General features: G+C 47.6%; 1 protein-coding gene across 2 annotated transcripts; it reads left to right on the top strand.

Moving 5' to 3' along the window:
* The first annotated feature begins 433 nt into the window (after nt 1–433).
* Nucleotides 434–21,696, top strand: adam10a (ADAM metallopeptidase domain 10a). Of its 2 annotated transcripts, XM_030377716.1 has the most exons (16): nt 434–724; nt 5,089–5,239; nt 10,012–10,130; nt 10,671–10,829; nt 13,315–13,415; nt 13,910–14,068; nt 14,159–14,251; nt 14,630–14,813; nt 16,716–16,879; nt 17,036–17,219; nt 17,530–17,680; nt 17,835–18,018; nt 18,350–18,461; nt 18,743–18,963; nt 19,376–19,508; nt 19,806–21,696. In XM_030377716.1, exons 1-16 carry the CDS (start codon nt 673–675, stop codon nt 19,892–19,894), a joined length of 2,256 nt encoding a protein of 751 aa, XP_030233576.1. In that variant the 5' UTR covers nt 434–672; the 3' UTR covers nt 19,895–21,696. The 2 variants fall into 2 exon arrangements, with proteins under 2 accessions (XP_030233576.1, XP_030233577.1); XM_030377717.1 differs by lacking the exons at nt 434–724; nt 5,089–5,239 and adding an exon at nt 6,266–6,285 and having other exon boundaries at nt 19,806–20,274.
* Nucleotides 21,697–21,925: the final 229 nt, after the last annotated feature.

Here is a 21,925-nt window from a genome sequence, read left to right as displayed (position 1 = left end):
CAGCATTGAACAAACAGACAAACCTTCCTGACGGCCCCTCATTATTAAACAGAATGGTGTAATGGTGTGGGTTCTTTTTCTTTCACTTTAAACAATCAATATAAATTGTTTATTTATTCAAGTATTATGCTGGGCCAATAATAACCGTTATTTTTGATATGTCCCTTTTCCTGGTTGAAGATACAATTAGAAGGGATTTGTTTGTTTTCTGCTTTCATCCCATCAATAAAAAATATATATTAGCAGATTTGATACACAATTACTTTGAACAAATATTCGGATTATTCATAGTTTCAAGAATAATTTTCCAGAACTTTAGTTTGTTTTGAGGGGTTCCTCGAAGCCCGGCTCACCGCCCCCGGAAGGGAGGAACCAGCAGCCTGGCGTCAGCCGGCTGGGGAGGACAGATACCGTGTTGTGAGACACACACACATAAACACACACACACACACACACACACACAGCGTTGTGAGGAAACACACGCACACGCGCGCACGCACACACGCGCGCACGCGCACACGCACAACCTTTGTTGTGGTGCTACAGGAAGCTGCTCATTTTAAGTGAACCGTGCGGCTCAGTCTGCCAGTGGACCGAGGCGCTTTACGGAGTCGGTTTACTGAGTCGGTTTACGGTACCGAGTCAGTTTGGATCCACTTTATAACCTGAGACATGAACCTCCGGGAGGTTCTGCTGGTCTGCTGCTTGCTGGGGACCGTGGGAGGTGAGTTAGACTGATATCTAAACCAGTGAGTGAGGAGATAGGTAGCATGGATAGTTAGTAGGAAAGGACCAGGAAGTGTTCAGGGTAATCGGATCTAGACAACATGTCAGGCGGGGCTGGGAAACTTCTGCAGCTCTTGTCTTCAGAACATTACTACATTATCACAGGAGCTACCGGGTGGTTAACATAGTCGAGACATGGGACTACAGGTTAACATGTTCATGTTGGAGACATGGGACTACATGTTAACATGTAAATGCTTGAGGCATGGGAATACAGGTTAACGTGTGGTCCTTCGGGGGGGGGGCACACAGTGTTACAGACGTAGGTAGGACTACAGATTTACCAGGCGGTCTAGAAGTTACCTCGACACCAGGATCAGGTCGTGAACTCTGAAGTATTCCCTATGAGCAGATCAGTACTAATGTGCCTTCAGACAAAACCAACTTCTCCAAGAAGTGGGCTAAAGAAGCGTTCGTTTGTTTCTCGTCGTTCAAGTGAATATCTGGAACCCGCTCCTTTATTTGCATGCTAAACATCCGGTGTTAGATATGAACCAGTGCTAGAACACCAACACGGTGTGTGCTTCTGCAGCGGTCGTTTTTTTTATTGCATACATTTGTTTATTAGTATTCGCTAGTATTCATTAATCATCAGTAAGACCACCAAACCTCTTCTGTCCCACCGCAGTGCTTCCCCCTCCTATGTGGGCGTTGTTCAGCAGCCCATAAACTACCGTCGGTCTCCCTCCTAACGTCAATCATAGACCTGTGTCCTTTCACTATGTCCGATATGAGCTATGACTGTTGTTACCGTCTTTTTTCTAGCCTGATTGAGGTAATTCACGCTCTGCATCGGTGGCTGCAGACCCAAGTTATTGGACAGCAGCAACACACCGGTTCTGTCTTTACTTGGTACAGATGGGATGTGAGATCTTATTCCCAGCTGTGTTGAGGGTTCACGCGTCATGAACAGCTCTGGAAATCTGTGCAGCAGTTTTCAAGTATCACAATTTCCCTCAGTATTCAAGACAGTGATTTGGGTAAAATGCACCACACATTCTGTTCTCCCCCATATTAAAAACCTTTTTCAACACAGTTGTAGCTAGTCAATGGCGGATATCAGCAACATAGCAATTGGTACTGTCAACCATGTCAAAGTGCTATGCTGCAAAATCTGTAGTCTACAACACATCCAGGGAATGAATCACCATGGGAAGATAAAACCCGTCAATACATTGATCTCCTTTTCTCCTGTCTCCTTATCTTATCTCCTTGAACCTAGATGAATCATTATGGTTTATCTTTTCAGTTTTATCTCAAGAGAAGCGGCAGGTGGATTGGTATATTGGGGCCCCTTCAATGAGCTTTTCTTCCTAGCATCAGAATGCTGTGAGACATTTTGGAAACCAATTGATGGTTTATGACAGATGCCGATGTTGGCAGTTGGCTAGCATGCATGCTATAAGATTGTTTTGGTTGATACTAAAGGAGCTTAAGGTCAAACAGGTCAAGGTTTACACCTGCTGGTCATATGAATAATAGTCATCATGCATGCTAATATGAGCGTGCCTATTATTTAATGCCCCTGTTGAACAAATACAGGCTTATGATCGCACAAAGGGCCCAATTGATCCTAAAAAACACTGCCTTCTCCCAAAAGATGTATCGGCCCGCAGGATTTCCGATATGGAGCCTATGTGCTTATTATGTTGAGTGGGAGATGAATCAGATATTGAGCGTTCACTAGAGAGCAGGTTGAGACTCATGTTGATGGCCAACATGGCACACAACTAGAATCAGTCACTTCTCAATTATGCTGATGGACCTTTTTAAAAACCTTAACATGTGTTATTGATCGGTTGGAAGGCCTTAATAGAAGTGACCAATCATTCACATGTAGACTCTGGTAATTGGGATTGCCTTTTTCCTTTGCATCGTTCCAAGAATTATTGGCTTTAAATTGTCACATCATTGGTAGATTTCCCGGGAAATATTTTAAAGTACATAACTATGATTCTACAGTATTATCTTTTTTATACGTTTTCTTGTTGTAGTCTCACTCTGCCCGTTATATCAGTGCAACCCTACAACTCTTTGATGGTTCCTGTGTTCCGCCATGACTCTAGTTGGTGACTCTATTGGCCAAAACACAGCCTGTCGGTTGTTTGGGATCACTCCTCCGACAGCTACTGTGCAGCGCTAGGAGAGCCACGCAGAGGGCTGGGGTTTGGGGCCTGCAGCCCCTCACCGTGCTACTTTGTTCCAGGGACTAGGGCGGTGACATACAGATGGTGTCGTCAGCCATGCAGGGTAACCACCACCAGCTTGTCTGACGTGGACAGAGATCACGCGTCTACCTCAGGGCGATCTCTGTGCTGTTTACTATCACGGATACTTCCCTTTTTTTTTCTCGCACTCAAACGGGGCTTATTGTTGGAAGGTTTTCCCCCTGAGTCATTCCGCGACATGTTATCTCTTGCCTGGACAGGCCTCCAGCAGTGAACCTTTGGTCCTTTCAGTTTGCGATGCATTTGGGAGTGTCCACATGAATCAGTTCCTGTTACTAACTAGAGCTTGCACATAAGGGACTCTTAGTCACATTGTTGGCCAAGGGGGCTCATTCCACTATTTGCTTCAAACACAGTGCCTAAATAGAGAGGCCTGATCTCCCACTAGCCAATCCCAATGTAGAGGACAATATCTGTGACCTCTTGACCAACAGAAAGGTGTGAAACTGGGTCAAGTAAGCTATGGGCTAGCCTGGGGCTAAGTAGTGAGCATTGTGAAAGCCCCTTTCTGCTGATTCCTCTGTGCCAAATACCTACGGTTCAGTTATACATCAAAAGCTGTCAGAGCAGGAATGCTATGGAAAGGCTAAGAGTCGTAACAGTTTAAATGCCGGGGAGTGGAGACCTTATTCTCTGTGCAAGGATAATATATTTTTTATCGTGCTTTGTTTCTACAGGACACTGTACTTCATTTAGAGAAAACCTAACAATGGTTTGGTATGTGACATACTTCACATTTATTTTCAAATTGTACTTATTAATTAATGGTTGTTAAGTTCTTTTTGACAGCATTTGGTAGCATATTATAGCAGCATAATCTTATTTACAGCTTAATCCACTTTTATGAGTGCATATTTTATTGAGCGTTAGAGCAGTGATGTGGAAGAAGAGACTGACACACTAAACCAAACCTTACTAAGTAGTTGAAGTGAAGTTGCTAAAAACACAATTTATGTCAGCGATAAATAAATACATGGATTATGCTTTTTCTAGATATTTCCATGCTGTTCATACAGCTTATTAAAATGTATTTTGCCCATTAGAGACAAGTGTTTGTAGATCGCCTATTGATGTACAATTTGTTATCTTGCCTGTCGGACATCAATATTGTCAGGTCTGATTTGGTTTGTACACCCTTTGATGCAAATAGCTCATGTGAGAGATGCCAATAATCATATTTTGCCAAATGTGGCAAGGTGCTTCAGCCAATGTTTGAGAGGGAAGTCTCTCCTCTCACAGTGTGCCCTGCAGACTGTCTAGTGATAGAGTGGCACGCACTTTGCTATGCCATTGCTGATTGGTTGGAACAGACCTGCTTGCGATGCACATTACACACATGTTTTCTAAGCGAGTACAGAAGTTACCACTCTTAGGAGTGCCACTGATATACTGTGTGTAATGTCCTAGAAGAATCTACAAATCCCTTTCCCTCCCCTCACTGCTCCAATACTGTCACTCTGGCATTATATCTGGTTGATGTTTACAATGTACTCTTCATTCCTGTATTTCCACATGGGCTGTGTACAAACAGGAAGTCAAGGTAGACTCACCAAGAGCTGTTTCACTGACGCAACTGACTGTTTTTCGGTATGCATAAACAAAATGACAGCAGCAGAAAATAACCAGTTTGTCTTGTATTATCTCCATTAACCTACGGTGACGACCTTCTGCCTCAGAGGGGCAGAAGGTAGACCTTATTCCCTGGATAATCCAATCGTCTAAGTGCTTCTGCCTTCTGTTTTGGGTATCAAACGTTGTCTGTTGTTTTCTCTGACTCTTTAAATCAAGTAACGGCATGAAACAAAACTCTGCCGGCTGTAGGAAGGAGACTTGAAGTGGCAGCATCTCTTTTCCCGGGACAAGATTATAGACCACAGTATTGTTGTCGTCATGAACAGACTACCACATGCTGACCTTTCCTTAATCTTCATCTTTTCCCTTGCCTTTGTTATGTATTTCATTCATACATCGGCATCATCTCTGTACCCTGATGCCGTGCATGTCCGTACATCCGGGGGTGTTGTAACTGGTCAACGACCTCCCTTTGTGACCCTCCTCTCGGTATGGTTCCCAGGGCAGTTTGCGAAGTCTCTGAACCAGTACATCCGTCACTATGAGGGGCTGTCCTACGACACTGAGGCTCTTCACAGCAGCCACCAGCGGGCCAAGAGGGCCATCTCCCACCGAGACAAGACGCTACAGCTGGACTTCCACTCCCATGGAAGGTGAGTCACGCATCACATCGCTCACACCTCTCCATGCTACACACACGCACACACTACTCAGGAGTTTAAAAACACGATTAGCTCCAATAGAGGGACTCGAAGGTCCACTGTTCGTGCCGTCATTGATCCAACCTGTGATGTGTAAGAAACACAAAAATAATAGATTTTAGCCCACAGTGGGTGGCGGGTCAGTGTATGGATTTTATGCATATCATGACATGAGACCAGATATCTTTCTGTGTCACTATGTTAATATTTGAGCCATCCTAACAATATTATCTCGATATCGAGCGTTTTATCCAGTGGTATGGCTTTGGTATGTGCTATTTGATCTTGTCCATATGGCCCTAGGCCTCAGGCAGACTAACACCATCGTTCTAATACCCGTTCATCAGGGCTGTTTGGAACGTTGTCTGCTCAGTCCTCCGGCTCAGTGCTCCTATTGGCGCAGAGCTCTCGTTGTTTAAAGGTTCTATCAGCGATGTTGGGTGACCTCACTTCTGTCGGTATCTGAAGCAAGATCACAAACAAACAGAGCCCGCTCGCCCCTCTCTTCCGCGTTTCGTACATCCAGTAAAAACTATCATAAACGCTGCGCAAAAACCCCCACAACACCCACCCCTTGTCGGTGATTGGATGGAATACTATTTATCTTGGTTTTGAGTGGTTGCTAGTACCGTTTGTTTTTGTGTGCGATCTCGGAGCACAGGCTGCCTACAGAGACGTGTTTTGGACGGCCTGCTTATGGGGCGGGCAGCTAGCGGATCGTGAGGAAGGATCAGATGAATGTCATCATTTATGTTATGGCCCAACATCATTCACTGATGCAACCTTTAAGCTGAAGTCACTGAGCAGTCGAAGCAGAGCACCTCCTTTCTGGGCCCCGATGGTCCCCCGGTGTGCTTCCTGTTTTCAGAAAGTCAGCTGTGTTGATAAGCAGTTGAATTATGAGGCGTGTCCTGTTATTTCCGCGGGGAACAGGGGAAAGCAGCTGCAGGATGATTAGATTTGATTTCCGATGAGTGCAAGGTGCCGCGATGGGAGAGGTAAGTGACGACTGAGATGTGGCATCTACCTAGGTGTAATTTCAGGTATTGGCCAGTGATAAAGTATGGATTCAGACAGTAGGATACAAACGGAAGCAAACAGGGTCGTGGGAGAGCTGCGAAATCATCAGAAATTAAGGACTTTCAGGTCTTTTGTTTTAGATTTGTCTGGGGCACTTTGTAAGGATATAAAGGTTTTTGTTGTGTTGATTTGAACAATGACACCTGCCTTTGCTTCCTAAGAAGCAGGTGCTGTTGAATATGGTACCAACACCCCCCTACTGGTGTGCTTAAGGCAAAGTTATCCATCTGGATATACTTGGCTTGCTGCTTATTTATTTCATTTGTCGATATTGCAGCAAACTTGCTTCTATTGTTCAGGTTTCTGCTGTGTGCTTTCATTAAGATATGGGTTAGGGTTAGGAGCTCAACCTCTTGTTGGGCTCTGTGCGTCCGAACCTGATACTGCTGCACACTGCCTCGTTCCATCCCTCCCAGCTGTTCATCCACAGCGGTGAAGGGATTTCCCCTGCGAGGGAGGGCGAGGTCAGGGAGAGCGGGTACATGTCTGGGGATTGACCCACGCATGCTGTCCAGTCCCTGATTCAGTGATCGGTGCTCGGAAAGAGAGGGGGGGTTGTCAATACGTGACGTGTGAGAGTCCAAGGCTCCAGTCAATGGGTCTTTGCTCTTCGCTCTCACCATACCATCAATGCATCTCTATCTAATTATTTTGTCTCTAAATTAATCAAAGACTCTAATGCTGATTAAAACACGTGGCTTTAAATGTTGTAGAGTGGGCATTGTGCTGCACTCTGCAGGAGTGCAGCAGGAAGGAGTCGGAGAGAAGTGTAGGGAGGTGAACTTGACCCCCTGGAAGCAGGAATCCGGCGTCCGTTCTCAGTGTCATCATCAGCCTCTGGTCCCCAGCGTGAATTACGCATGTTCCTCTCTCTGGGAGCGAGTGGGGAGGGTGTTGTGGTAATTGTCCTGCTCATCCAGCCCCAATCAGGATTAACTTAATCCTGCGCGGGGCTGCGGCTGGAGGCTTGCTGGGGGTTACATCACGTCCGACCAGAGCGGCAAAATGGCAACACTCAAACAGCCACACAACCTGGCCCGCGGAGTGAGGCACTGGCGCAGTGTGACCAGCGCTCCTCAATGTTGAGCCAAAGTGTGTTTTATTAACACACTGTAACTGTTGGCTCTTTATTGGATTCACATTTTGACCTGCAACACGATTAATCATGAAGACGACCACATCTACAGCCTTCCTTTATCATGGTTCCCCAGTCCGGGTAATGGGCTGGGATCTAATGGTTTCATGTGGTGACTCTGAGCCTCCCCAGTGATGGAGACCTTTCTGGATGGAGCTAAATGCACACGTTTTGTGTCAGTACCAGGGCGGACCACTGATTGGACACAGACAGACAGACAGACCGATACACACTGGTCTTGGTGGCTCACGAGAGGGCCGTGAGTCTCTGGTGGTGAGCGGGTTACAGGGCCAGTGGGATCCTCAAGCTTTGGCTGAATTACCGCTCGTAATCAACTTGAGAGCCAATAAACTCCAGACGCTGTTTTACAGCTCCTGCTCCACGTGTCGTGCATCTGTCGTGGGGACAAGATTTAAAAGCTCAACCAAGATACTCAAGGAGCACACCTACATGCACATTTAATAGCTGCTGCTACTAATACTATTCTACTTCTACTACCGTCACTACTACTACTACTACTACTACTACTACTACTACTACTACTACTACTACTAAATAACTACAACTGTCACTACTATTCGTACTACTCGTCCCACTATCTTCACTAACTTAATCTTCAAGACCTTTGTTGTGTACCCGTCACACAGAGGGGATCTCTGTGTACCTGAAATGTCCCTCTAAACTCTAGTGTACTACAGAGGGATGTCTACGTAGGGAATGAGGGAACAACGAAAACAGCCCGAGTCTTTGAAGAGCACCAGATCCCAGAGCTCCATCCCGATACTGCAGCCAGGCTGCTGTTCTACATTCAGAGCAGAGCAGGCTGGGGGGGACAGCAAACGAGCCAACGTGATTGGCTGTTGCATCGTAAACATTGACATTGATACCTTGATCATTTCATGTTTGATATTGTAGCTTTGATTTCCTCTCTACCCCATGTTCTGTAAACCAAGTGTCCTGATACTGTAAAGGATTTACTAGGGCTGGGTACAAATATTGATTCAGCAGTTAGAGCACAATGAAATGGTTAATTCATTATGAAATGGTTGATTAATTTTGAAATGGTTCATTCAAAATAATATTTAGGTATTTTTGTCATTGTTTTTTTTTTGTCATCGGCACGTATTATTGAATCGATATCGAAGCAATTGGATCGATATCGCATCGATATTGAATCGAATCAAGACCTAAAGAATTGAATTGAATTGCGAGGTACCTGGCAATACCCAGCCCTAGGATTGCTCCCTCCATCCAGTAGGGTACCATGCTGATGCCTGTGATATAGATCCCCCCTGTCCCTGTGGGGAGGGGAGGGCTCTCCACGTCTCCCTCAGCCTCTGAAGCACAGGTCATGTGCATCTCATGGGACCTGCCTTTACCATTCAACACACACGAGGTAACAAAAGGATTAGCACAAGTACAGATTGGGGCCCGCTCACGCGTTCTCCTCAGGCTCCAGGCTCCTCCTCACGAGATACGCCTCAAAGCCCCGACTTGTGTGACTGTAGTCCTGATGTGTTTCTTCTCTTGATTTTATTCATTATCGTGTTAAATGTTAGCACATTATGGTGTTGTGGAGTGTCATTTAAGCCCCTTGATTTACTACAGAGTTAAGTTGTTTGGGGGTCTTTTTAGAAACCATTTGCCACAGAAGCCCATTGGCTGAGCGTGTACAGACCAGACATGTGGTTTCACCGTCTTTCTGCCAAAGGCCTGGTTATTTACCGATTTTTAGGCTTCATTGCGGAGCTGACCTAAATGATGTCCTGCCGGGCTTGACGCTAGAACCTTTTGAGTCTGATGCTGGGCCAACATTCCTGTCTAAATGAACACAGAAAACACATCGGGCCTCTTCCATGTGGTCCTTCTGTTTCGAGGGATTAGGCTGCCGCGTTTGTTACAAGGCCGAACGTGTCTGTTGGTTGAGGTTATATCAACCAACAGATATAACCTCAACCAGTCACTCACTCGATTCCTAAAACAGGCCTGCAGGGTAGACTGACATTACGAAGTCGACCTTCAGACCCATAGAACCTGAAGGACCACAACAAACTTTTTCTGGGATTTAATTCCTTCATAGTTTCTTAACATTTGCTTTGTTTGAGCACAAAACCAAATTATTTAATTTTGTGTTTGTAAGTTTCCACTCTCTACTTCTACACCACCTTTTTTTTGCCTTCTCAAATAATGAGCCTTACAAAGTGTACTTTAAATCTGAACAAAGGGATGTTCAGAGAGAAGAACAGCTGAGTTATCAACACACCCTTCTATTCATACTAATTCATAGTATAATAACATCCTTCCTCATTGTTGGAAATGAGGAAAGACCTGAAATATGCAGCAGCTCCTGCAACAGAACATATTAAAAGCTAGTAAATACTTTCTTTAAAATTACAGATTGGCATAGTTACGTTTTTCTGTAAGTGTGATCATAGTTTCCCTATCCAAAGTCCAGAAAGGCGTAAAGAATGTGTTCAGTCATGGTTTTCTCTCTGTTTTTCCACTCCAGGTATTTCAACCTACGGATGAAACGGGACACAAAGTTATTTTCTCCAGACGTCGTCATAGAAGTTTCCGGGGTGGAGGAGCCAGTGGATACGTCTCACATTTACACCGGAGAAATATTTGGTAAGACCAGCAAATCCCTCTAGAACATTCTTGGGTTAGTAAAGTAAATGTCGATGGAAATTCCAATGAAACCTCATATGTGGAGTGGAGTCCTCATTTTGGTAACTTTTTTAAGTATAACCCATGATTTCAAGGAGCAACGTGTAAGATATGAGTTTAAGACATTCAAAAATGAACTACAATTATCAACAGTTTGTAAGGAAATAAAAGTTTTGAGATAAAAAAAAAAACGTTTTATGTATTGTGTACGTATCATGTATGATGTGTCATGTTGCAGTGAGTTTACCTAAAGGGAAACTTGCGAATAACGGCTGCAGCTTTCCTACCCAATACAGTTAAGGTCTAAGGTCTGTTAAGGTCTAAGTTAGCCATTTGTTGATATCCGGTTCAAAGTAGTGGGAACACAAAAGGGTTGAACACCACAACTTTCTTGTAGTATGCTGCCCCCTATTTGTTCGGAGTGTGGAAGTGCACCTTTAAAACCCAAAACGTGGGATCCTCTTCCCTCCCTCGTCTCACATTCCCCTCCGCTGTGTTCAGGGGAGAAGGGGACACTGACCCACGGGTCGGTGGTCAACGGTCGCTTCGAGGGCTTCATCAAGACCCAGCAGGGCGTGTTCTACGTGGAGCCCACGGAACGCTACCTCAAACGCCAGGACGCAGCCTTCCACTCCGTCATCTACCATGAAGACGATATCCGTGAGTCTGCCTCACAGCAACGTCTACATTATACTCTATGGGAAAGCTATTGACTTTAAAGGAACCTGCAAAATATAACATTTCCCCTAATATCTTTGTTCATAGATTATGTATCTGGGTCTAAACTGCTTGCCAAGAATACTTCCATGCAGTTGTGTCTGTGTTCATTTATTTAAAGGGTTGAAGCCGAGCGTCATTCTCAGCGTACTTGACCATTCTTGTCGCGACGTATACATTTAGCTTTTAAAAGCAGATTTAAAATGTTCTTTACAAGATAACATTGAGAAGACGGACTAGAATAAACCAAAAGTATGCTGACTGCTAAACCAGGGGAGGATGGAGGCAGCAGTATAAAGCACCTCAGTGAAAGCTGTTTTATGACAGTGATCCAGTAGAGTGGCGTCGGACTGGGGTGCCCCACTCTCCTCTGGCAGCGCCCTACAGAGGACGCCCGGTCTCCTTAGCTCTGGGACTCTGGGACGAGGAGGGTGAGGGGATGGTGGATCTGGGAGGGGATGGAGGGTTGGTTTAGAGACGTCGAGGGAGCTTGCACATGCCTAGCTTGACTCAAGTGATTCAGGACCCTCACGCAGACGGGAAGCCAGGGTAGAGATGCCTCGATCATTGTTTTTAATTGCTTGCTACAAGGCGGCCTGGGCAGCCCTCTGCACGGAGCGGGGGAACGGCTGTGGTCAGCGAAACGGGGGCTGAGGCTCGGGATTGGATTCATGTAATGTGGTCTGAGGGGGGGGGGGGGGGGAGCCCCTCGTATGATGGGCTCCTCGGACAGGACGCTGGAGAACAGAACAGTACCGGATGGAGAGGAGAGCTGAAGGAAGGAGGAGACACGCTTACAGCACGGGGGAAACGAGGAGAAATTAAAGTTGAGGAGTGGATGGACACAAGGATGAGGGAAGATTATAAAATACAGAAATAAACAACACAATGGATTTATTTATTATTCATGAGCACATCCATGTGATCATAAATAAAATCTAAATAACTACATTTAGATTTAGAATGATTAATAAAACTAAATAACAGCAGATGACGGCTAACTAACAAATTCATGATGCACTTGTGCTACGGGCATCATGGAACGCTTTGAACAGTCTAACAGATGTTACTGTACAAACAACAAATAACTGCTTTGCCTAAGACTGGACCTGGTTTGGAGGTATGACCGTCGATGATGGGGGATGCAGATGATCTGTACGGTGCATCAAACACTAGACTCAAAGAAACATAACTTTTAATCCCCTCTACTCCTCTTGGATCATCAGAAGTTTGACCACATGCTGAGAAGAATCTCTGAATGTGTTGCCTGCTGGTCCTATCGCCCCAACTAGCTGAGCGAGTTCACTCAACAGAGACTGGCACCAGCCACAACTTGTGCTCTGTGTGTGATCTCCTCCGTCGGGCCACAGAAACCAAAGCATACAGAGACAGAAGGGGGAACTTTCTACTGTGTTCATATCGTATTCCACTGGCTTTTGATGGATGTTAGTGGAAGAGAACCGATTGAGGATATATTTAAGAAACGCTTGTTTCTAAACACCTTTATCCCGGTCCGGTTTGGTGAAGGCCCGGTGATTTGCATATGAATCAGGGGGCAGTTACTCTCTCGGACAAAGAGTGCTTTAACCGTCGACATTGAAAACACAGGAGGTAGTCAGGAGGGAAATGCATTGTTCCCCCCCTGTGTGTGTGTGTGTGTGTGTGTGTGTGTGTGTGTGTGTGTGTGTGTGTGTGTGTGTGTGTGTGTGTGTGTGTGTGTGTGTGTGTGTGTGTGTGTGTGTGTGTGTGTGTGTGTGTGTGTGTGTGTGGTCTGGTGACAAACACGAGGCTTGCTGGGGAGAAGTAGTGACATAATTTATGCTGCTCTGGTCCAGAGTCTCTTGAATATTATTAATAAGTATCTTCTCATGAAGCGTCATAAGAATTGTGGTTAGAAAGGCTCTGGAGTTGGCAGCTGATTGGGTTGGAGTGGCCCTTTACTTTCATTGCTTTGACTTAGGTAGGAAATCCCTTTTAAACAGAATGAATACTGAATGGGACAATTGCTTACTATTACAACTATTTATGTTGAGCAATGTTCATAGTTTCATTTCATCATGCTTTCATTTCTATATATATAATGTATACATAGAAATTAGTATTTTTTTATAAAAATACTTGTGGTCACTTGCAACAGAGAATGTCCATGTATTGTGCATAGCCCTGATTCCAATTACACTAAATAATAGAACAGATGGAAGAAATGAAACGTAAGAGCATGGCAAAACAAATTTAACATGAGCAGTAACTCATGATGCCTATTATGTCAACATTTAAAGATGGATAGAGGCTTGGACTATTCTTACTTTATCATGAAGAATCGTTAAATACTTTATTCATTGTTTATTCATCTCCTCTCCTCTCCTCTTCTCTTCTCCCCTCCTCTCCCGCTCTCCCCTTCTCCTCCTCTCCTCCTCTCCTCTCTCAGAGTACCCCCATAAGTACGGCTCAGAGGGCGGCTGTGCGGACCACTCTGTGTTCGAGAGGATGAGGAGGTACCAGGAGTCGGCCACGGAGCAGCCCGTCCAGGTGGGAGTCTGCACCACACTCAGACCCCCGGTCTCTAGTCTAGACCCCCGGTCTCTGGTCCAGACCCCCTGGTCTCTGGTCCAGACCCCCTGGTCCTGGTCTCTGGTCCGGACCCCCTGGTCCTGGTGTCTGGTCCAGACCCCCTGGTCTCTGGTCCAGACTATAGACGGTTTGTCTTGTATTTGTAAAGTGAGTAGGACCTTAAGTCCTACTCACTTTATAAATAAAGTGGGTTTTATTTTATCACCTTTTAGGTGATCAAATATCTCTCCCTTATCTTACACATCTTTCACATCAATAACGTTTCCTCCAGAGTCCATTGGGGTCAGTGGTTGCTGGTTAAGATTTAACTTCAACCGACCGACTACTACACACACACACACACACACACACACACACACACACACACACACACACACACACACACACACACACACACACACACACACACACACACACTCAACGCTTGCTGTCTGTCCGTCTGTGGCCTTCAGGGCCACTCGGTGCTGGATGAGGAGGACCTTCCTCCTGGTCCCGTCATCCTGAGGAAGAAGAGGGCGGTGGCGGTGGAGAAGAACACCTGCCAGCTCTTCATCCAGACCGACCACCTCTTCACGAAGTACTACGGCTCCACCGAGGCCGTCATCGCCCAGGTACAGACACGCGCCCGACGGCCCATTTGTTGTGATGCTTGTTTGAATCCACAGCGTCCTTTAAAACAGGAGTTTGGTTGTGTTCTTCAGATCTCCAGCCACGTGAAGGCCATCGACTCCATCTACCAGGCCACCGACTTCCTCGGTATCAGAACCATCAGCTTCATGGTCAAAAGAATAAGGGTGAGGTGTGTGTGTGTGTGTGTGTGTGTGTGTGTGTGTGTGTGTGTGTGTGTGTGTGTGTGTGTGTGTGTGTGTGTGTGTGTGTGTGTGTGTGTGTGTGTGTGTGTGTGTGTGTGTGTGTGTGTGTGCCTTTCTTCTTATACCATAGTTTTCCTTCCAAAAGTCATATTTTCCAGTAGAGTGACTCAGGATTGAGTCCAACGCTGAACTACAGCATTGTGAGGCCAGTTTTAATACAAAGACGGAAAGATTTGACCATAAACCCATAAATAATAATACCATAAATAAGATATTTAATAACCAGGCCGCAGAGTGAAACTGATTCAATGACGCTGGTCACTGTTTCCTGTCTGATGAGCGGCTCTATTTCCTGTTTAGATTAACGGGACGACGGAGGAGAAGGATAAGAACAACCCCTTCCGCTTCCCCAACATCGGCGTGGAGAAGTTCCTGGAGCTGAACTCGGAGCAGAAGCACGACGACTACTGCCTTGCCTACGTCTTCAGCGACCGGGACTTTGACGACGGCGTGCTGGGCCTGGCCTGGGTGGGGGCTCCGTCAGGTTGGTCCCGCAGCCACAAAACCACACGCATACACCTGGCATCCAAAACTAGGTGTACTAAGTGGTGTAGACCTCCAGGGTTATTGTGAGTGGAGCTTGCACTTTAATTCAGTGTCTAAAACCGCGGCACAACAATGAAGCAACAGCCATCCAGTGGTCAACGCAGGAGACATCCTGAAAGGCTAAATCATTAGGATGAGTTCTGTTGAGCTACTGCCAAAAGGTTATGAAAGAGTAATGGACGACCGGCAGAGGTCGAGCCACCAGAACAGCACCGGCGTCATGTTGCTCTGGACGGATGGAAAGATGGAAGGATGCACAGTGAGAGGCTCCAGCAGTCCCACATTATGTGAAGTGCTCTATCTGTGTTTGTGCCCCGCCCCCTTTAATCACTAGACTAGCGTCTAGCGTCTCTCCTAGACACACTTAGGCTATTTCTTGAGGACCGATAAAGAGCTGAAGCACTACTTTAGCTCCCAGAAACCGATGGAGGAATACTCACTGAACGATGTTCCGTAGTAATGTCTCGGAGGCCTTTCTCCCCTCTTCCTGTTCCAGGCCAAGTGGTTAACTAATCGCGCAATTAAAAAATTAAGGAATTTAATACAACATAATCATATAATATGCAAGCTGATCTCAACATTTTTTTCTTCAATTGAGGTTGCATATTACCAAGCACAAACTTAATTGCTCCTCAAAGACTGTTGTTTGCTTCAGCGTGCCTCATGGTGATCCACCAAGCCTATAGAGAGAAACAGATCAACATGTGCCCCCTTTCCACCGACTGTACCAGCTCAACTCGCCTCCACTCGGCCCGCCTTTTGTTGCGTTTCGATCGCCAAAATGAGGTACCTGGTACCTGATACCTTTTTAGTCTCATCTCCATCCAGGTTCCAAGAGAGTTGATCTGATACAGATGCTGATCTGACCTGAACAGGCTCCTGGCCACTGATTGGCCAGAGTGACACCACTGGACACATAATGATGGGCGCGACGTCCGAGCTTGATACCTGACACCTGGCATCTTTAAATACTAGCATCAGCGTTCAGTCAACAATAGTGATTGATTATTCAACACCGCAGGATCAGCGTGCAAGAACACGCCGTGGACCGTGACAGAGGTGGAGACGCTCCTGTGTGTAGCCCTGTCTGTTTGTGTCGCGTGGATAGTGTCACTGCAGTCTCGTGCATGCGTGCTATGATGACCCGCCCACGTTGAAGAGGTACTTTCTAGATGGAAACACGACGTGCCTGGAACCAAACCAAGTCGTGCCACGTCATGGCGAGTTGAGCGTGTACCGTCGGTGGAGAAGGAGCACTAGTGTCCTAGTTGATGCATCTTAACACCTGCTACCATCAGGGTAGTTCTAGGGATCAGTACGTTGTGGATGTTATTGTGGAGGATGTTGTTGACTCACGGAGGAGTGATGTCTTCCGCCCCCTGCTGGAGGGAGGGCAGCGTTGGACTTTTAGACGTCTTGTTTTCTGTTTCTTTTCTTGGAATCTGTTTCTTTTCTCTGTAATAAAATAGTCACGCACAGTTTAGGAGGACCTGCCCTCTCTGCTTTCACCATCTGCAAGTTCTTTTTATTGATTGATCTATCTACATCATGAAGGAACAATGTATTCGCATATAATTGACGTCCTTGCACTTAAAAATAGTACTTAGCATTGTCTAGCCTCTTATCCTAGCTTTCTTTGCTGTATACATGGTATGGGTTAACCTAGTGATTGTTAGTGCTTGGCACTTGGTTCTTTGAACATCCTTACTGTACCGACAGCGACGTATTGTTGTTTCTCTTTCTTCTGACAAATGTCCTGGTTGTAAGTCGCTCTGATAAACACCCTGAATGCAAATGTAAACGCATATCATTTGAGCTCTGGATTCTCTTCTACTTCCAGGAAGTTCCGGGGGCATCTGTGAGAAGAGCAAGCTGTACTCGGACGGGAAGTGGAAGTCCCTGAACACGGGCATCATCACGGTGCAGAACTACGGCTCCCATGTGCCGCCCAAAGTCTCCCACATCACCTTCGCCCACGAGGTCGGCCACAACTTCGGCTCTCCGGTGAGTACCTCAGGACCCCCCCCCCCCCCCCCCCCCCCCCCCCCTCTCATGCCCCCCCTCCCGCATACGGCCCGTAGCGTCCCCTAAAACACCAGGGCCCCTCCGATGTCCCGGTGTCGGAGACATAACCTCCTGACGCTGACCCCCCCCCCTCAGCACGACTCGGGGACGGAGTGCACCCCGGGGGAGTCCAAGGTGCAGACGCAGAAGGAGCAGGGGAACTACATCATGTACGCCCGCGCCACCTCGGGGGACAAGAGGAACAACAACAAGTTCTCCGTCTGCAGCATCCGCAACATCAGCAGGGTGCTGGAGAAGAAGAGGGGCGACTGCTTCGTCGGTACGTACCTGTGGGTGGGTGGGTGGGTGGGTGTAGGTGTGCATTTGGAGGCATATGCGTGCCTTTTAGGACTGGTGCGGGCTTTTAGGAGCGTGTGCGTGTCTTTATGAGCATGTATGTGTCTTAAGAAGCGTCTGCATGTCTTAAGGAGCGTGTGTGTGTCTTTATGAGCGTGTGTGTGTCTTTGTGAGCGTGTGCGTTTTTATTTTTTGCGTGCATTTATGTGTGTTGCGTTTGGCTAAGAGTGAGAGTCTGGCGATGTTTGCGTAGCCCCAGTCCAGCTCACCCCACTGGCTGTGTTCTGCTGCAGAGTCGGGCCAGCCCATCTGTGGTAACGGCATCGTGGAGGAGGGCGAGCAGTGCGACTGCGGCTACAGCGACCAGTGCCACGACACCTGCTGCTACGACGCCAACCAGGACACCAGCATCAAGTGCAAGCTGAAGCCCGGCAGCATCTGCAGGTGAGGGAGACGCGACTCCTGCATTTTAAGCAGTAGTGGAGGAATTGCCGACACTGGTATCGGAACAACTCTACTGATAGTACTCCAATGCCTGAGGTGTGATGTTTCGGCCCGGTGAGCTGACGGCTGAGCGGTTGTGTCCCCCCCCCCCTAGCCCGAGCCAGGGCCCGTGCTGCCGAACCGAGTGCACCTATAAGGTCAACAGCGAGATGTGCCGGATGGAGTCGGAGTGCGCGCAGGAAGGGAAGTGCAACGGCCTGTCCCCACGGTGCCCGGCCTCGGAGCCCAAGAAGAACCTGACCACCTGCCACTCGGACACACAAGTCTGCCTCAACGGGGTGCGTAGAGACGCCCGCCGGGGCCAGTGCACCGCACGGAGAGTCACGAGGGGGTCACATTGTGGTGGTGGGATTTGATCCCGGTTCAAAGAACGGTAGGGTACGGTCTAAATGCGGACTGAAGCTGTCCTCGATGGGTTGAACTCAGGTAAGGGGGGGGGGGGGTTGTTCAGGAGAGTGAAAGCCTGCAAAGCATTACAGTCCGTCTGAGTCGACCGGCGATTGATGCTGGGCGGTGACTCAAACAGGTTCCTGTTTCCTTTTCAATGGTCAAAGCGTTACACAAACGTTCCACCCGACCCTGGCTCTGATGGCCGTGCCTCCTCCCCAGGGCTGCTCCGGGTCCATCTGTCAGAAGCACCACCTGGAGGTGTGCACCTGCGCCAGCGAGGAGGGCAAGGACGAGGCCGTGGAGATGTGCCACGTCTGCTGCATGGAGAAAGGTGAGCGGCCCTCAGGGGCCTCCGCCGCGTCTGAGCAGCTCTGTCCAGCACAGGGTCGCCAGCGAATATAGAGAGCCGGTGGTCTGGTGACCAGAAGGGGGCGCTAGTTCAATCCCCGTCTCCTCCTGGCCGAGTGTCGTGGTGTCCCTGAGCGAGACGCCTCACCCTCACTCTCTCCCTCTCCCTCTCCCTCTCCCTCTCCCTCTACCTCTACCTCTACCTCTCCCTCTACCTCTCCCTCTACCTCCCCCTCCCCCTCTCCCTCTACCTCCCCCTCCCAGGTAAACCGAACACCTGCAGCAGCACGGGCTCTGAGCGCTGGATGCAGTTCTTCCAGCAGACGGTGATCACGCTGCAGCCGGGCTCGCCCTGCAACGAGTTCCGGGGCTACTGCGACGTGTTCATGAAGTGCCGCCTGGTGGACGCCGACGGCCCGCTGGCCCGGCTCAAGAAGGCCATCTTCAACCCTGAGCTCTACGAGAACATCGCCGAGTGGATCGTGGTGAGCCAGAGGGGAGACCGGGGCGTCACCGGGGATCCTAACGCGTGCAGTGTTGGGGCTGGGACCCTCTCCGTGATGTCCTCGGTCCGAAATACTGGAGCTGTGCGCTACCGACCAGTATTGGGTTGGCTAATAAACATATGTCACGGCAACCTCCTACGCAATCAGTATGTTGGAGGTGTAAGGCTATTGGGGCTGTCCATACTGCAGCTACTAGCTCGTCTGAGGTGCATCATGGGACATGTAGTCACTGGCGAAACACGGATGTCAAATATGTGAATCCACAGAAGCCTGTTCCATTTGAGCGGCCTATAGGATTTGCAGTGATCTGGTGTGTGTGTGTGTGTGTGTGTGTGTGTGTGTGTGTGTGTGTGTGTGTGTGTGTGTGTGTGTGTGTGTGTGTGTGTTACAGGCCTACTGGTGGGCTGTGCTCCTGATGGGTATCGCTCTCATTATGCTCATGGCCGGCTTCATCAAGATCTGCAGCGTCCACACGCCCAGCAGCAACCCCAAGCTACCGCCCCCCAAACCTCTGCCAGGTGCAGGTAACACTCGCGCCCGGACCGTACACACTTCAGGGGGTGCCTGGAGGGAACGCGCATCATTGGGTGGTAAAGTGGGGGTCGTCTGGGTTTTACCAAGTGCAGTTTGTTCACTAGCTGGCGTCACGAAAAACTGCAACATGTTGATAAAAAGAAAATGGTTGACCCGAGGTCATTTGATTGACCCCACGGTGACCAAAGCGCTACGGAAGTCGTTGTTGTGTGAGGCGTGCTTTTACACTTCGTGCTGCGTTCCCTGCGTCTTGCCACTATCCACAAAAGATGTTTCTGTCCGTCTAGGAACGTTAAATCGGAGGAGGCGTGCCAACCAGCAGCGGCAGCCGGGGCCCCCCAGAGAGAACTACCAGATGGCCCCCATGAGGTCCTGAGGGGCCCAGCCAGCCGCCTTGGTCCTCCTCAGTGCCTCCGAGGGAGCACTTCAGTCCAAAGAGTTCACCCACACACAGACTACCGCAGGACTATGACCTGTTCTCCAGGCCGGTTCAACAGGAGGAGGCGCCGCCTTCGGGACCGCCTCCCCCAGCCCCCCTTTCGCTCGGCGCGCCCCCGCCTCCCTCGTCTCTTTAACCCGGAGGTGGTAACGCCGGAGAGGAGCCCTGCATCCAGGGGTATCTCCGTCTCCTCCTGGGAGCAGTGAAGCCTCTCTCCCCCTCGTATTGCACACTACTGTCTCCTTCTTCTTCTTCTTCTTTCTAGCCTGAATTCTGCCACAGTCAGCATGATAACTGCTTCCTGGGTTTTGGCCGCCAATCAACAAGACATTGCATACAAAAAAGATTTATAGAGAACTATTTTGCCAATTTGACATGATTGTACACCGCAAGCTGAGAATTGTACCTTCGTAGCTCCAACGCCGATAGTCTTTCTTTGTGCAGATAATACCGATTCGTGTTTTTTTCTCGTACGGAAGGCATTTCTCTGCTGTTTAGTGAAGATCATTTACTGTTCACCTTCTCAGGATTAAAAAGCAAAAACAGCGTAAGCATGAGAGTAGGGGGAGCTGCATGTGGGACGTCCCGGGCAGAGAGTCACCCTGGGAGACTGGCAGACAGTCTTCCAGGGCCGACTCCCGACCTTCTTCTGCTAAGGATCGTATACTCTGGATGCTCTGGGAGGGGGGGGGGGGGGGGGTGTTTTACTGGGTTTAGTCTGTGTGTTCGTTGGGGGGTTGGGACAACTGAATCTAGCAGAAACAGAATATTAAAGTCACTAGACCTGAGTTCAGAATTGCGGAGCAGCGATTGTATATCTTAACTTGTGTCTGGGTGCGATGTGTCTACGATCGGTGTCATGCAGCAATGTTTACAGTAAGGCCATGCTTAGATTGACAAAAAAAGGCTTTCTTTCCTTTTGCTTGATTGTAATACAACTACCTTCCCTTGAGGCTCTCCTGAGTCCTCTGAAGACCACTTGCCCTCCTGTCCTCTAAGGAGGCTGGGGTTCATGAGACCGAATGGCCAAACTGTTATTGGTGCTATTCTTTGCTATGCTTTTCTTGGATAAGAGTTTTAAATATTTTCTACTCTATATGCGACTATTTAAGTTTGGGCCGCTTGCTATACGATTTTCCCATTCTGTTGATTTTCTTTCCCTGAGATAGTAAAATATTGCACTGAAATATGAGATGTAAATTGAGTATTCAAGATCAAATCAGCTCCGCGCGCCTGTCTGGTTTTAATGTCTGCTGTTCTAAGTTTGAACAAGTTTCATTCTAAATTCTGTTCTTTTTATTCTGCCTGTCAATTTCATCAGTTTTTCCTTTTTTAAGTTTTGTGCATACAGGTACATCGCATGCTTGCATAATTGCATGTACTTGTCACACATTCATTAAATATACTTGGTGAAAATTGAACTAATGGGCTTTTGCTATTTCCCGAATGTCTTCCCTTGCTATTCACCATTTTTAATTCTTCATTAGACTCATTTATAATTGTTGGACAGGCCTCTTCAGTCCATACCCAGATTTGAGGTGAGCCTTAATACAGAGCATTAATTTAATAAATGAATATCAACCAATGACTTGCATTGTTATGCATCTGCCCCGACCTTGCTGCCCTGCCATTAGGCAAGGCATGAGAATGTGTTTTGGGTGAAGGTTGAAACATGGATGTAAACACAGTCATGTATGGACCTGTTGAACATTGAGAATTAAACAGAATAGTAAACACAAGTGCGCGTGTTTTACTGTTATGTTGGTGTCGGGAGAAATCACACTAAATATCACCATATAAATCACATTCAACGACCTATGCAGTGGTAAAGGTAATCAGCCCCAGAAATAATACAGCTGTAAAAAAAACATTTTAAAGAGTTTAAGTCTCAAGCAGACATCCAGTAATACAGTCTGATGTGATGCCATCAGATCTGCGTGGTATCTCTAGTCTGTTCCGTCGAAATAA

This window comes from Gadus morhua, chromosome 14 (assembly GCF_902167405.1).
Source record: "Gadus morhua chromosome 14, gadMor3.0, whole genome shotgun sequence".
Lineage (NCBI taxonomy): Eukaryota > Metazoa > Chordata > Actinopteri > Gadiformes > Gadidae > Gadus > Gadus morhua.
This window is presented reverse-complemented; position numbering and strand designations above follow the sequence as displayed.

Coding starts and splice junctions, on each gene's coding strand:
- adam10a (XM_030377716.1), top strand. CDS start 673: ATGAACCTCCGGGAGGTTCTGCTGGTCTGCTGCTTGCTGGGGACCGTG. Junction 10,131..10,670: donor TTACACCGGAGAAATATTTG/GTAAGACCAGCA, acceptor CGCTGTGTTCAG/GGGAGAAGGGGACACTGACC. Junction 19,509..19,805: donor CAAACCTCTGCCAGGTGCAG/GTAACACTCGCG, acceptor CTGTCCGTCTAG/GAACGTTAAATCGGAGGAGG.